Source organism: Epinephelus lanceolatus, chromosome 10 (genome assembly GCF_041903045.1).
Source record: "Epinephelus lanceolatus isolate andai-2023 chromosome 10, ASM4190304v1, whole genome shotgun sequence".
Taxonomy (NCBI): Eukaryota; Metazoa; Chordata; class Actinopteri; order Perciformes; family Serranidae; genus Epinephelus; species Epinephelus lanceolatus.
In genome coordinates, this window is record NC_135743.1 from 25,188,324 (window position 1) to 25,204,987 (window position 16,664).

Sequence of the window (16,664 nt, forward strand, 5' to 3'; positions counted from 1 at the left end):
AAATTGTATTAGGCTGCAGAGCACCAATAAAAATTAAGTCATGCAAATAGCAACATGACTTAAAGTGCTACTTTTCATCGACCTTCAAAATGTATTACAACAGACATGTCTGCCACAATATTAGAACACAGAGTTGTATTTCTTTATACAGCTGTTAGATTTAATAAAAAAGAAACATATTTGACAAGGACTTGGAACAAATTTTAATTGTGGTTTATGATCAAATACCTTGAAAATGTACTAGGCCTATCTTTCCATCAATCTCAGCTGCACAAGGTTACTTTTTAGTGCTGATATCAAATATTGGCATGTTAACATACTTTAGCACACTGACGTTAGCTTTCAGCTCAGTGCATGGCTGTGTCTGATGAGCCTCTGCTTCTTGTGGTGAGTCCCATGATAACACTTTACAGTACAATACGCAAAATGTGAGTAGTTACTAAGGATCAAGTATGGAACAAATCAAGACCAACCTGATAGCTCCTATAAAGTCTCATTTGAGGACTATATAGTAAATAATTATGAACTAATAGAGGATAGACTTTGAGATAATGTGTTTATGAATCATTAGTTAATAATTAGTTACAATAGCCCCGTTTCCACCAAACACTTTCGGTATGGTACCTTTGGAACCAAAAGTAACCCTTCAGACATGGTACCTAGACCCAAATGTGACTATCGCAAACAGTACTCTTATATGCGATCGGGGCTGTTGTCATTCACTGCTCCGTCCAGCACTCACTGTATTTCCTCATTACTGGTGACACAGATGGAAGTCTGTACCTTGTTTATTGTCCACAGGACAGGGTTGCACATTTTCAGAACAAAATAGAACAGGCTGCAGTGAGTCTCTCACGATGAGATATTTAAAAATAACAGGTTTGTGCTTTAGTCCTTCTCAGGAATGCTCGGGGGTTTAGTGTTGCCAGAGCCCACAGGAACAACGCTCCACAATGCTTTTTTTTTTGCTCCGATTGAGGATTAGAATATATGCAGCTCACATAACCCAGTCGAAATTAATATATAAAAACGCCTGAGGATCCACTCATTACTACAAGTGTATGTCAGGGGCGTCGGTGGCTTAGTGGATAGAGCAGGTGTCCCATGTACAAGGCTGTTGCCGCAGTGGCCCGGGTTCGGCTCCAAGAAAAAAAAAAAAAAAAAAAAAAAGAAAGTGTATGTCATATAAAAACTAAAGTGATGGTCAAAGTTGTCACATTGCAATTTAAGGTGTGTTGAATGGAGTCACGTCATCGACTAATGCATTGAGTAACATTACAAATTAACATTCCACCTTAAAAGTCGCTGGCAGTCGGCCCAGTGAATTGAGTTTTGTTTTTTTTTTCCAACTACAGCTGCTGCAATACAGTCTAAAAATCTCTCCACAGTATGAACAGTGGTAACATGAGCCTCAAAACCAGCCACAACTCAGCCCCGAGCAGAGTGACCGTCCACTACTGACCAATCAACAGACTGCAGTGTTCACAGCTCCACCTTTTAGTACCAGATCTGTGTGCTAGGTACCCCAACAGAGGGGATGGTATGGAACAGTTCCATTTGTACCATCCACAACTTTTCATAGTGGAGACGGGGAAAAAAGCGTATCAAACTGGACTGTACCGTACCACTCGTTGGAAACGAGGCCTATGAATCAGTCACTGAGTGGCTCAAAACTAACGCCGTAGTGGGGGAATTCACAATAAGTTCTTCAATAAAAATAACATAGATGGCAGAATTCTCAAAAAAAAAAAACTTTTTACTTGTCATAGTCAGACCACATATATATAATTATTTAGATCCATGTCATATTCTATAGCATTAGTAATGCTTACAAATGTCACAAACACGGTCTTTCCAGTTTAAATAAGCCTAAAGATTTGACCATGTGGAGAAGCATTAACTCCAAACTACTTTCAAAAAGTGTCTTGCGTTTTAACTATTGTCAGTGTCTTCCTTTCATTGTCCAGCAAAATTAATAAAAAGCCTGTAAGAACATTGGGACTCGAAGAGAAATTTAGAGGAATCAAAGACAGTAGTTTTTCAATAAAAGGCAACGCACTGAAGAAATTTGACCATCATGTACTGTAAATTAAATGTTTCTTTTTGATGATGCCATATGCAGGTATACAGAAGCCTGCCTACTTCCCTTTATTTGTCTTTTCAGTCTCGCAGTAAATAAAAGAGGTCTTAAATTGCATTTGCTAATGGTAAACACACATCCTGTCTTTGTCTGAATCTTATGGAAATGAAATGACCGTCTGACAGACAGCACGTTTGTCTCCAATTTGAGTCTGTATTTTCAGATCAAACCATCGTGTTAAGAACTTGTTCAAGTGTCTGTCAGCTTTAAATGGATTTCCAATGTAAAAAAAAAAAGCAATTTAACTGGAGTTTGAGGAAAGCACTTTTTGCTCATTTCCGGATGGCCAAATTTGCATAATTGTCCTATAATGCCTGAATTAGCATCTGTAAATCTTAATTTGATAATGCATCTCCTCCAAGAGGTGGCAGGATGGAATTGGATTACAGTCTTGGATCTCATTAGTGCTGTTTGACAAAGGTCCTTTTCATAATACTGAGATGTCATCAGCTGAAATTTGAATAAAATTAATTCCTTTTCATAGTGGTGCACTGGTCTGAATCCCTCCTCTTAATTATGCTCTCTCCCTTTCAACTCTCATATTTTCTCCTTCAGCAAGAATCTCTAATCTCCTTCTCTAACACTTCACTGCAGCGCTCAGATTTGAGACGTTTTGTAATCTCGTGTCGTCAATAGGACTCCTCACTCAGAGGTAATTTGTCCTTTTAGTCTGAATCATTTTTCCTGTAGTTTATCTGTGTCTCCATCGTAAAGTAGATTATGCTTTTTTAGTGAAGAAAATTGCAACCCACTCATGTTCAGTCACTTGAATATTTAATTAGAGGGTAGACACAGCAGAGAGGGGAGAAAGCACCGTGGATCCAGATGTGGTCTCACCTGTTTACTGTGTAACATCATGTTTTTTAATGTTCATTCAGGGTGTGTTTTTATCTCCTGTGGTCACATTTTCAACGTGATATATCTGTGTGTGTCTCAGCTCAGTATTTCACGTCATCCTCTTTCCTTTTATCGCATCTCTTTTATGCAAAATGCGACGCGGCACCCTCCCCTCTGATGTTTTCTTTCTCTTTCAGGAATCCAGAATAAACTGCATCCGCATCGCTCGCAAAGGTAATTCAACATGAATATTTCTCCTCCCACAAACACTGTGACCTTGAATGAATTCGCCTGCACTGTTTCTGAGTGCTTTGCGATGTCGTCTACTCTCCTGTTGCTCTGAGATAAAAAAAATTAAGAATGTCATGTTGTGAATGTCAGTCTTGTTCAGTTTAGTCCATACTGCGTTGTTATTCTGCTCTTTTTGCAAGTACAAAGGTTGGGGATGTGGACAAATTTTGTCTGACTGGTCCTGGTTGTTTAGCAGTGGGCCTCTGAGAAAAGGGCAACAAGCAGGGAGGGATTAGAGGTCAGGCTTTCATCCTGTTTGTTTGGGGGTAGACGCTGAGACACACTATATCAAAGGCAGTCTCTTTGTTCTCATCAGCAGCCCACTAGACGGCTACATCTGAGGGCTTTGACCTCAACGAGGTCCAGAAGGGTCCTCCAGATCAAAACTTCCAGATGGAGCCACCTTGGCCCTATCAGTATGAGAAAGCTCTGCCCCCACCCCTCCTCTTCTGTACCTCAGCTTTTGGATTCAAAGGGACATGAAAAGGGCAGGGAAATTGACTCTAAGTCCTGATGGCAGGAGAGCCCCTCTTGCGGTAGTAGATCATGGCGAATAAAAGTCATGTATTTATAGTTATCATCGCACCGCAACAGTAAGCAGAGCCTTGCAAGTAAATTGTCTTGGCGGGGTGTCTTTTTTTGGTGAAGGCCTCTTTTGTGAGTGAAAAACGAAAGAGATGAGACTCTCCTCAAGCATAAAGCCAAAAGGCAAGGCCAGCCATTTCGGCTCAGCGTCTCACTCCATCTGCCCCACACAGACACCCGGTTGAGCATTGATTAATTATGCTTTCTCACACCAATGGGCTGTACCGTGCTCTTGCCTCCTTTCTTTGAAACCAAGCAAAGAGAAAGAAATGCAGTTAAAGTAATAAGCAAGCAGAATATTAACAATAGAATAAAAATAGAAAGATCAGGAGGAGAAAAAAAAGAAAAGTGCAAGATGGAAAGTAATGATTTAAAAGATTGCCAGCATTACATCACCCACGTACCTGATGAAGAAGGGCAAATTGATAGGAAAAAAATTTTCAGGGTGATTTCCAATTTCAAGGTGCGACAGGTCAGAGGTTTTTTCAGTTGCTGTTTGTGATCTCCGTGATCCGTCTACCATTAACATAGCCTCTGCATCATCAGGTCCTAAGCCGTTATTATCAAGCAGCCCATCACAAGCAAAGTGGAGGCAAATGATTCTGGCTTGGATAACAAAGCTGGAGATTACATTTCAACTTCCAGGTGACAGTTTAATTAAGGATCCTCTGGCAGGCTCAGCACAACAATAGACTTCCATTTCTCCTCTAAGTGCCAATTTCCACCATCGGGCAGCTGGCAGGTGCACGGATTCATGTGGAAATCTATTTCATGCTCGTGTTTGGCTTAATAGAAATTTCGAGGCTAAATGTGGCAAAACCGCCTTATCTGTCCAAAATGTCAGAAAACTGAAATTGATTTTTCACCTCCTCATCTACATTTCATACCCTTGTATTTCACTTGTACGTGTAATTTTAAATGAAGTCACAGGATAAAATAAACAGCAGATGCCAAGTTTTTTTTTTGAAGGGAGCACCTTGAGACGAGCTGAAATCTGTTATCTTCAGTCACAGTAGCTCACAGGAGCTCACAGTCGTACAGGCGTCTTTGGATGATGGCGTGTCCCTGTGCGTGAATAGAAACTACAAAAAAAAAATCATCTTTGATTTGGTCTCACTAAACTGTCTCCTACCACTCCTGCAAAGTAAACTATACTTGTTAGATGCGCGTCCATACACTGAACAGCACACACGGAAATGTCACATTTCTTGGCACACGTTACGTAGAGGTAGCAATTTAAAAAGCCTGAGCTGTTTTAGAAGGAACACTTCCTTTGTCATATAAAGCCAATGACTCATTTTCTCCATTCAGATATGCCAAACACCCATCATTGGTTCAAAAATCCTGCCAAATAATGAAATGATATTGAGCTACTTTCATCTTTGGTGTGATGGTTTTAAAGCACCCTGGAAAGTGCCCACGGCTGCAGATAGTCGGGCTAAAACATGGCTCTGTTTTCATTTTCCCTGCCCCAGATCTGATTCTTCCCCAGCAGGCTGCAAGATAGAGCTCTGTCCCCGGGCCTGCTCTGACTTTCTCTCGCTCTCCAGATAGGTTGTGCTGTTCCAATAGACTGAGAGGGGCTAGTTCCGGGGCTGTCAAGGCCTGGAGGACAGACTGACACACACAAGAAAAACTAGATCAGTGGGCCCCTAGAACAAGACAAAGAAAGGCCCACTGCTCAGCACCATTTACATAAGTATGAAGCTTTATGCCAGAGAAATGAATAACCCACTATTATGATAACGACCTTTCCAGTAGCTCACAGACACCGGGGCACCTTGAGATTATACTGTAAGGCTGTGTGGATGACTTGTGACTGGGAAAAATATAGTATTTAATTCAACATTGAATAGAAATGCGCCTCAAAGGTTTAGTGCATGTACCATAGCATAGAAATGTGCAATTGTAATATCACAAGGTGTCAGTTGATTGTTGCAGTGTCATTGTACAACTGAACAATGGATTGAAGAACAATGTGCTGCAAGCCTTTTTTTGTACATGACTAATGGATCTTAGCAAATGAGTTTCCTGCCTTACACTGACATATTTCTTCTTCTGCACCAATTTATAGCGGTCTGTTTATTCTCTCCTCTCCGTTCCTTCTCTGTAAACATCAATATAAATCTCTGTAGCAGGTTGAAAAAACTTACTTTGCAAGCCAATCATTTTGCTTGTCAAAGCATAAGTTGTCATTATGTATGTCTGAGGATTGCAGGTTTGTTGGGTTGGACAACGCGGACAATTGCTGTCTGCTCTGCTTAAGGCGTCACTTCTTTATTCACGTCTCTTTCATCTCTACCAGCTATTTGAAAATACCACCGTTATTGAAATATAGCGTTGGCTTTAAGAAGCCCATTATAATTCAGTGGATCTCCTCACGGTAGTCAAGATAAGCAGTGTGAGCGTCTGTAGTGTTATGTGAAAAGTCTACACTTGTGAGGAGGTTTTTTTTGTGCATGAATGATAAGTTCTTCAAGCTGTGAATTTTCAATTTCACCATCTCTACATTCAAGTTTTCACACTCTTTGCTTTGGAACTTTGCTGTGAATGCTTTCTTCTGCACCTTCGACCTTGTTCTTTTATGTCCTGTATTTGCATTGTGCCTTTTTCCTACACGCGTCTGTGTCTCTGCTTCTAGCGGCCTGCAAGGATCACCGCAAGGCTCTGGAGGTGTCTCAGCACTCTGAGGAGATGGGTCTGATTCTCGGGGTGTGTGCTGGAGGTCTGGTGGTCCTCATCCTTCTGCTGGGTGCCGTCATCATCATCATTAAGAAAGGGTAAACGTCTGCTGATAACTGTTGAGCGCATAACATGCCTCATTATGCACAATCGCGCCGCATCTCCCACATTGTTTTACCCTTTATGTTTTGTTTTGGAACAGTTCAGTAATCAGTTTTTATACTTGCTGAACTTTCGAAAAGGTCATGCTTGTTTAGGGAAGATGCTGGACCAACAGCCAGAGCTGCATTGTTTTCATTCCCTTATGGTGCACCGGAGGGACCAAACAACTCTCATCTGCGGAGCCTATCTGAGTGTGAAGTATCTAATTAAAGGCGGATGCAATTCAATTAGCCACTTAATTACGCACACCAAGCAGAGGCCTGACCCTTAAATGAGATGGTAATTGGGAGGGAAAAGGTGTGCTTTTAGAGATTATTAGCCAACGATCCCACAGGTCTACAGTACATCATTTACACCTCTGCCTCTGAATGTATATAACAGCAGCTGTAGGACAGCCTGAGTTGAGATCTCAAGTAAGGCTTAACCTGCCGCACTAAAATAAGATAGATTGAAATCTAAAGAACCTGCCATGCCAAATGGGAAGTTACTCAGGGCTCCAGCAATCATTATTAAATGGCTGACACAGCGTCCGGGCTAATATTGAATAATGTTGATTCTGAAAGTCACCACTGCTCTGCACATTAGCCCGGGTTCCTCAGCTAAGCCACCATGAAGCTCGCTCTTAGAGAATTGATTGCTAAATTTGCTGTGACAGGAAGTCATGTGGTCTAGTCCATGAAGTGTAACAACGAGACGTATTCAATAGGAGGGAAACGCACGTTTTTCTGCCTCGCTGTAGTTTGGTCTGTCAGCACCTGCTTGGTACGTTCGCATGTGTCATATGGCCGCCTGCGCTCACCGGAGGATCATGGATCTCATTTTCACTGTAATCAATGCATTCTGCCCTCAGCTGACATTGCTTTCATCTTACATCTCTTCTTTCTCTTGATTTTTTTTGTCTCCTTCTCCTGCACTCTTGCCAGAAGGGACTACTACTCTTACTATCCGTAAGTGACTCCACCTCTTTGCTTTTCCATCATTTTGTGATCCATCAAATACATGCTTGTGCTCTGGCTGTCAATCATAAGCTGTAGACACAAACAAAACACTTAATCACTTTATTTTCTCTGTTTCTCTTAATCTTACCTCCGTATTATTCCTCACTAAAAGTAACGCCTCCTTTTTCTCCCTCTCCCTGTCTCTATCTGTCTTTTACAATCTCTCCCCCTCCTCCTTCTTTGTCCATGAATAGGAAACCAGTTAACATGAATAAGACACCCATTACCTACCGGCAGGAGAAGAGCCATATGGGCTCCATGGAGCGCAGTTTCACAGACCAGAGCACCCTGCAGGAGGATGAAAGAATGGCCCTTTCCTTCATGGATGCGCACACCTGCGGCACACGCAGTAAGACCAAAGACACACACAGTTCAGTGTCGACTAACCTTCCACAACTACACAATGCAATTTCAAACTTGACATACATCATCCCTCACTTTGTAATCTTGTTGACCGCCACTCATTCACTCCATAAATGTCTGAATCTTTCTGAAAGATACTTATCATCCTGTGTGAAAAATGTTCTTTGGTACAACTTACCCTCAGCTATTCACTGCCGGCAGCTGATACACACACACGCAAAAGAAACAGAGAATTGCCAAGTGAAGTAACATCTTTGAATGAGTCGAAAGAATTTGATTTGTGATACTTGTCACTGTTTTTCATCTTGATCTCCTTTCTAATATTGTCAGTCTCACAGAGAGGAAACAACAGATGTGTTTACTTTAAAGTTAGTGCAGATCTTGGTCTGCTTCACACGTCATCCAAGACAGAGCAGCTGTCACGTCTATGTAATATCTATTATGAAGACATCTTTGCTCTGACAAAGCTTATCACAGTGACACACCTGTATCATATACTGTGCTGTATGTGTCAGTGTCAGCACACACTGTGCCATTACGTGACAGTAACATCAGAGTGTATCATCCCACACCAAAGGTGTTCAAAAACTTGTTAAATGTTTTATATAGTAATATGTCTTGGACATGAATTTTTCAGCCTGCTGAAATTGCAAATGTGCCTGGTGCAGGTGATGCTCGCAGTTCAGTGAACGAGGCCAGCAGCCTGCTGGGAGGCTCCCCGAGGCACCAGTGTGGACGTAAAGGCTCACCGTACCACACAGGGCAGCTCCACCCCGCCGTCCGGGTGGCTGACCTTCTCCAGCACATCAACCAGATGAAGACTGCCGAGGGCTACGGCTTTAAACAGGAGTACGAGGTGAGAAGCCACTAGTACGCTCCTCTCTTACACAGCAAAAGACAACGTAAAGCGTAAAGTCACTAGTGCAGCAGTGTCTAAAGTACAGTGTCTGTATTTACACTGTGATCGTGATTGAATTCATTAGATATAAGACCTTCACTGTAAATTCAACAACAAGAGCGTAATTGGTTAATTCATTCCTAACATACAGCGAATGAAATAACTAGAGGCAAGAATACTCAAGCTGCAGTGATATCCATAATCCAATGCCACAGTTGGAGGCTTTCTTACCTTTACTTTAATTTTCATGCTGAAAATGAGAAAGTCGTCTCGTGATGTTTATGTAACTAGTTATTTGTTTCGGCACCGAGGTTGTCACTGATGTTATGGCATCTGAGTTCCCATGGGAGGAGAAATGTTCCCAGCATGGTGTCTCCCCCTTCCTATGAGGAGCGTTTTCTATAGTGTTCTGTGAAGTATCCGTGGAAACACGAGTGTCACGCTGAAAGTGTTTGTGGCAGAAGCACCTTAGAGGAGTGGAACAATAAGTGTCATTGAAAAAGAGTCAAAGACATTAACACATAAAGCAGCTCCGCCTGCTTTTCTCAATGATGCGCAAGGTCACCATCTTCACTGAAACTGCCGGTTATTGTATATGAATAATAGGTGCTTCATTGTTAAGCTGAGAGGGTGTTGTTAAAACCCCCTTAGCTGTTCTAAAATCACTGTAAAACACAGCCTCTTGTGGCTTATTGCTTTTCTAAAAGACACATTGGAAAGTGTTGGCTGCTTTACAAATCTGTGGCAATGTGGAGACAAAGGAGTTTACCCCAATGATCTCTAGTTTGAAGAATAAAAGTTGTCATCACGATGCAGTCACATTATAGCCACGTATGTATCTGCCATTGGCAACTATTATGTTCACTTTCCTCCAACTGTTGTCCAGCGACATGATTTTTTCACAGCATAGCCTGGTTAGCTAGCAGTTGACAAAATGATAGCACACAAGCTAGCTGAAGTTACCATGTTAACTTACCATAGATTGTTGGTGTGGTTTGTTTGCTTTGGATGGATAAAAGGCTGGTGGATCGGGCGGAAGCAGCAACAGGTATTTCTCCAAAAAGCGACAGGACACAGTGGACTCCCTTGCTGCTCAAACATAAATCTGGATAATGGCGGATTATGAACGATCCAGGCTTCAGTTGTCGATTTGCCCTCTTTTTTACTAGGCATTGTTGATGAGACCCTCAGGTGTGTTTGGATTCAGTGCCTGAGAGTGCTTGAATTTCTGAAAGTCTGCCTCTGTTAACACTTGGTGGTGGGTTGTTTTGTCACATCCTGTTTTACCACTCCAATAAAAAACTTTGCCAGTGACAAACTCGGGATCTTTCAAAAGACACCAGAATAGGTGGACAGTAGGATCATTGATGTACCTGGCTTTGTTTCTTGACTCTTCCAGCTCCTCAGTCTCTTTCTCTTTTCAGTCAGGACCACTTTAGTCAAAGAAAACTTCCATTTTCAATTTGATATTTGGCCAGTATGGCTCGGTTTTAGGACCTCTCTGCCCTTCCATGTGCCTACGTGGAAAGCTGAAGGCAGAGAGAGCACACGCCCCTGCCCTTCCATGCGCCTACATGGAAGCCTAAGGTAGGGAGAGCAGCAGCAAAGACCCCTCGGTACAGAACAGAGCCAGCATCATGAAAATCAGAAATGTCATTGATAGGTCAGATACAGCATTTAAAAAAGAAGGAGCTGGAGTGGAGGCAGGTTGCAAAGAGGCTTGCAGAGGAAGCAGCAACAGTAGGCAGGCTAAAGCAGTTTAAATAGGGTGCCCTGACTGAAATTTGCCATTTGATTCCATAGAAAGGTATCATTTGATCTATCAGCTGACTCCCTTCCATCAATGAGCTGATCAGGCTGCTTGAAATCAGCTAATATAGCTGGGATGTGAGCTAAGCTTGACACCGTGGCCTGCCTGAACTAATGTAATGCTCAATTAATTTCAGTGCATCCCCTTTGCTTTATATCTTCCTCCTGTCCATCTCTTTCAACCACTTAAACACGCTTAGCCCAACCAGAAAATCAAAATTCACAACATAATCTGACATTTTGAAATGGTTAATTGGTGCAGTGATACTGTTTTAATGCGGTCACAGTTGTGTTTTTATAGAGAATTTTACAATGGCTTCAAACACAGCTCAGCCAATCATAATCAAGGGCCGTAACAATTTGTTTTATAATTACTTATTTAACCTATGTAATCCATAAATCAAGTATTAAACTAATCGGGTCATTCATCCAACCATTTTATAGCAGCTTGACTGCATTAAGATCACAGCAGAAAGTTGTTCTTTGGAGGGTTTTGTAAGTGCTTCCATGTAGCTAGAAGGAGTCACCTCTCTAACATGTCAATCCAGAGGTGTCTTCTTAGTACAGTATGTTGCCAGCTGTTAAACTGCGACACAGGATTTCTGTTACCAGTTGCCAAGAGCTCCTCTCAGTGTTGAAATGCAGCGGCATGACACAAAAGACCCCCAAGTTTGTTGAGCTCCTTGCCCTACTAAGTCCAGCCATCACGTGGAATAAAAACTTATTTTAGCCTCTTGTATCTGTGATCTCATTCTTTCATTTCCTGCTCACAGCTTGTTGCCATAGGGGAGGTTGTAGCAAAGACAAAAGGCAAAGCTGTGCTTTGTGGGTTAGCTCCCTCCTTACCATAAGGTCCGGTACAGTGGCTACACTGATGTACCTCCATGCCTGGTTAACCTGCACACTTCAAGCACAGCAAAGAAAACTGCCAAGTTAAACAGGCTGCTGGTGAAGCAGTTAGAAAAGTGAAAGCATTGCTGTTGATGAAGTTGTGGAAGCCGGGGAATCGCTAAAAGAGATATTGCAACACTTCTTTGTGCCCCAGGGAGCAAGGCAGGTCAGTACTTTTCCTCAACAGGAGTGTTTGACCTTAATTGCCAACAGTGTTAGGAGGTGGAAGGACAATGTTGAGGAACTTCTAAACCTTGTAGACAAACTTTCTGTGCTGCAGGAAGTGCTTTAAGATTCTGGGAGTGTTTGAGCTCGTATACTCGTTAGAGGAAAGTACACTAGTGAGAGGTACCCATGGTGGAACAGACTGATGTCAAGCCCTGCATACAAGAAACAGTGCAGATTCTTTTCTCCTAACCACAATGAAATATCTTGTGGGAGCTACTGCGTGAGTGATTGATCAACTTTCTTATCCCCATGAAAAACTGATTTGCACAGTAGGAACAAAAAAAGAATATAAAAGAACATAGTCCAATCATGACACCCAGTTATGGCGATAGCCAACAGAGTGAGTGTGGAGTGCTGTAAGCCTATGAACTCAAACTCAGAGCTGTGATATGAGTTTTTTCAGGGTGTGGATTGGATTCTGGCATGGATTTTTCTTTTCTCTAACACTGTTTTGAGATATTGCTGCACACATGTCAGGACACAACCAAGTGGTTATGGGTCAGCGCCTGTTGTGATTTTTAGGCTACCATCGCCCACCCAGATAAGCTTTGGAAAAGTGATGAAGTGAAGTTGAGTAGTTAGTCGGGTAGTGGGAGTTAGTCCGTAGTAAGAAGGATCATGTGCAATTATTACATGTTATGGACAACTCTCAGCTTAGAGAGCCCATGTTAGCTGGAATGGGTCTTGCAAGTGTGGTGTGGGAGGCCATCAATCCTCCTCTGACATCATCCGTGGGCGCTCCTCGCCACCCACTGAAATTAATTAGCGGGGTTAAAAAGGCTTCTGGATCACACTGTTGCTGCGCAGATGAATAAATCATCCTCATTTGGGCCCAAAGAAGACCTCTGTCACAACGGCAGGCATGATGAGGTTAAACGTCTCTGGTGATTCTCTATAGCTGCTGAGTCCCCTGTCCACTGCTAACAGATTGTAGGGTAGCAAAGAGAAGAGAGGGGAGTGTGAAGGGGGTGAGTGGAAGGGAAGAAAGATGAAAGGGCAAAGAGGGAGAAAAACGGCAAAGAGAGTTCTTGACTTCCATGCCCTGTCACCACCAAATAACCTCCTCCTAGTAGCAATACTAGTTTTTACGCCCGCTGCAATATATGGTGCAACGTATGCTCTGTAATTTTCAAAGGTAACCATCAGACTATGAGCATAGGACAGTTATGGCCTATAGTTTCTTAACCTTGGGGACCACTAGATGTTGTTTAGGGGGATAGATGTCACACAGCAGAGGTGTGATGATGCTCCACAATGGTCCTGCTCAGATGCTCAAAACCCAATTTCCAATTCCCGTCATCTAGAGGGTGATCGGTCTCACATCCACACTAATATTTAAGGCTGTATGCGACTCCAAATTATGTCAGTCAAATCAGATTTGGCTGTTCAATAGAAATATTTGTCGATTTTTTTTTTTTTTTTCATATAGCGGACATACTACTCTGGCGTTTCCGAACCCCTAAGGTTGAGACTTGTGAACACATTGCAGACCCTGTTTTAGTTTTAAATCTCCAGATGCATTTTAGTTTGGATGGGTGAAAAAAGGGAGACTTAAAAAACTTAACACAATTCGCACACATTCGCTTCAAGCCAAAACATACTTTTTGTGATTTCATCCTTCTTGTGTGGGTACCAGTACTTTTTTACCACTGCCATGGCTTCCTCTGGTGATGTATAATGCTCACAGACAGCTCTAATATGTTGTCACATTTGCTTTGCAGCAACTCCCAGTCTGTGTTTTCTGCCTCCTTGATTGCATTATACTCATAAGTTACTTTCAGAAACAGTTCCACCTTGTTGCTCCAAGCAAAGAATTCTGTGGTTCTCTGTGGTATTGTTTTGTTACCAAGCAACCAACTGCAGAGGAGACAATCTGCTTCCTGTTTACTTAAGCACGTGCATGCCTAGTGTAGGTGAATGGTCATTCATTCATTAATTCATTTTCCGTAACCGTTTATCTTGTTAGGGGTCACGGGAGGGCTGGAGCCTATCCTAGCTGACATTGGCTGAGAGGTGGGGTACACCCTAGACAGGTCGCCAGACTCAGGGGTGTAGTGATAGTTGATGAGGCAGGTGCGCTATTTGATAGATGGGCAGGTTACAGAGAAAGAAGTGGGTATACTCTCCTATATATTCCAATAGCTTTTTGACTGATAGGTGAGTATACTGTAAACAGCCAGAAAACAACACTACACCACTGGCCAGACTGTCTCATGGCGAACATATAGAGACAGACAACCATTCAAGCTTGCACCTATGAGCAGTTTCAGTTAACCTAATCTGCATGTCTTTGGATTGTGGGAGGAAGCCGGAGTACCGTGAGTATATGTATGGACAGAGATACTTTCAGAAGTGGTGCCAAAATGCTCATGTGCAGGAAACGGAGATCATTTTTGTTTTAAAATGCTATTTTGAAATGAAAGCATGTTAGTGTAGATGTAGCCTTAGTGGCTCTGCATTCCTAGGGAGAGGAATTGTATGTTATTATGTTCAAAATCTGCCTTTTAACACCACTGCTGTTTTTTGTAAACGCTTGAGTGTGCTTGGCAGATCACTGTTTGGTTAGTTTCTTTTTTGCACCAACGCACTGTGGGGTTTCTGTCCTGAACTGAACCGTAAGTACAAACATGTTTCTTTGGCAGAGCATTGCTTATCAGCCTCCTGCTCTCTTCTAGCTGTGCGTATCTGGACACATAATGAAGGGCCCAGATCTGGGCGTACCTCTCCCCAGTGGAACGATTGTGGCTGGGAGTCTAGATCACACCCTGGGGAAAAGTCCATCCCTGTCACCCACAGCCCATGGCATTCATAAAAAGAGAAAACATCTTTTGTCTCTGGTTCATGGTTTCCCCCTCTGGAACTCTGCTTGTAGACTCATTAAACTGTCCCTCTCGGGCAAAACACACTCCACTCCAAAAATCAATACACACCTCTTTGTATTTTTTTTCTTCTCTTTGCTCGAGTATGTGTTTTGATAGAGTGTCTCTCTCCATTATGAAGTAAAATGATGAGGAGTATCATATTACACTCCCCCGGCAGGTATAGGTTTTTATTTCCCTGAAGAATACCTATGTTGTGTAAAAACATTGATCAAGAATTTACAGTGAGTTGTAAAGGGGCCTGTATATGTGGCAGCTACTGTCACCGCAGTCATATTCCCACTGAAGAAACTTACGAGCAAACAACAGCAGAGCTTTACTGGGGAACCAAAAACTTTCATTATACCACTCTGTAGCCCGAGGCTGAGGTTAGCGAGGATGATGGACTCATTGATTCAAATTTTAGTTGCACCAGGGTCTACTGAAATACTGCTGTTATTTCAAAAAACAACAGCGACCTCATGCTGCTTTTATGACAGCATGAATCAGGCTTGTTTATTATATATTTTTTGACAAGGATATTCCATTTAGTGTCTCAATTGTGTCATATCTCAGACATCCCTGATTGGATTTTGACTGGATGTGGTGGGATTATGAATCTCATCACCGTTTTTGGCATTATACAAATTATGTGGGTAAAAAAAAAAAAAAATTATAGGTTAAAGCGAGGTGACTGTTATTGAGTCATCCCGAAAATGGAAATCGTGGAGTACAGCGTGTTAGTCGTTGCCTCGTTTTTGAGGGGAAACAAATAATGTACTCTGTGAAATCTAGTGGGATGTTGATAGCAAATCAGAATGTTAAAATTTAGAAAAGTGCTATAAAAGTGTAACAGTGTCAACAGTTCAAGACCGTACTTGACTGTGTCATTATTTCCTTCCTCTCATTTTATATGATCCTCTTAACCAACCCACCCCGCTGATCCCTGCCAATGAGGGTTTCTAATCAATCTTCTATGGGTCTGTGTTGTTTCCCCTTCACTCCTCTCCAGTATACCGCCACTCTCTCAGTGTTTGTCTGTCTGTGTTTTCCCTGTTTCTCTCTCTCCGCTCTGGAGGGCTGAGCAGAGGAGTGGTGGGAGCAGAGATACAAAGACAGCTCAGAGGTCTTGTGTCAGAAATATCAGAGAGGGAGGAAAAGGGAGAGACGTGATGAAGAGAGGAAGAAAACGAGGGATTCAGAGAGAGAGACAGACCATGAGAGAGAGGGAGAGAGAGAGAGCATGGAAAGAGGAAGAGGAAGTGAGGAGGAGGGTGTAATCCCAGGCAGGATTTGGCTGGTTCTTGGCTCTCTGTGGGGAGAACTGCGTTGTAATCCCCTGCTCAGCATGCATACTTGGGCAGAGTTTCACCAAAATTCTCCTAGTGGCTGAAAACCACGGGGGGTAGACTGGTATAGATGTGTGAGTGTGTGTGTGTGTGTGTGTGTGTGTGTGTGTGTTTTTGTTCATGGGTCTGAAGGGGCTGTTTGCAGACTTAATTTAGCTCCGCAGAGAGTGGACGCTTTCAAGTGGCTTATGACGTCGTGTGAGAGTAAGCGCTCGCCGGTGCATCCATGCAGACAGGTGGATGATAGGGAATGAGGAGATGTATTGCTGAGTATGATGTGTTATAATACAGCTGAGCAGCCATCCACCAAACAGGTGGCAGACAGTTCCTCTGCCTTAACTTTAATTACCAATCATCTCACCATACAGGGATTCATGCACTGTATATAGAAACACTTGGATCAGTACTCATCAGAAATATTTCACATCGTTTTGCAGCACTTTTTAACTTATGTGAGAGGAGGCGGGCATTTGCTACTTTAATTTTTCTGTTCTTATAAGTAGGGTTGGGCAATATATAGATATTATATAGATACTGTGATGAGTTATTGCCTTAGATTTTGGATATGATGAG

At 42.4% G+C, this 16,664-nt stretch overlaps 1 protein-coding gene across 4 annotated transcripts in view; it reads left to right on the top strand.

The window, feature by feature from the left end:
* The window catches only part of ptprub (protein tyrosine phosphatase receptor type Ub), a 215,832-nt gene that overhangs the window by 162,303 nt on the left and 36,865 nt on the right, over positions 1 to 16,664 (top strand). For 2 of the 4 annotated variants that reach the window (XM_078171863.1, XM_033640425.2), the window contains exons 13-17: positions 3,175 to 3,211; positions 6,495 to 6,633; positions 7,621 to 7,644; positions 7,890 to 8,044; positions 8,727 to 8,914. In XM_078171863.1, the coding sequence (XP_078027989.1) occupies positions 3,175 to 3,211; positions 6,495 to 6,633; positions 7,621 to 7,644; positions 7,890 to 8,044; positions 8,727 to 8,914 (543 nt within the window). The remainder of the gene's footprint in view (positions 1 to 3,174; positions 3,212 to 6,494; positions 6,634 to 7,620; positions 7,645 to 7,889; positions 8,045 to 8,726; positions 8,915 to 16,664) is intronic. The other 2 variants (XM_078171864.1, XM_033640426.2) reach the window with 1 other exon arrangement.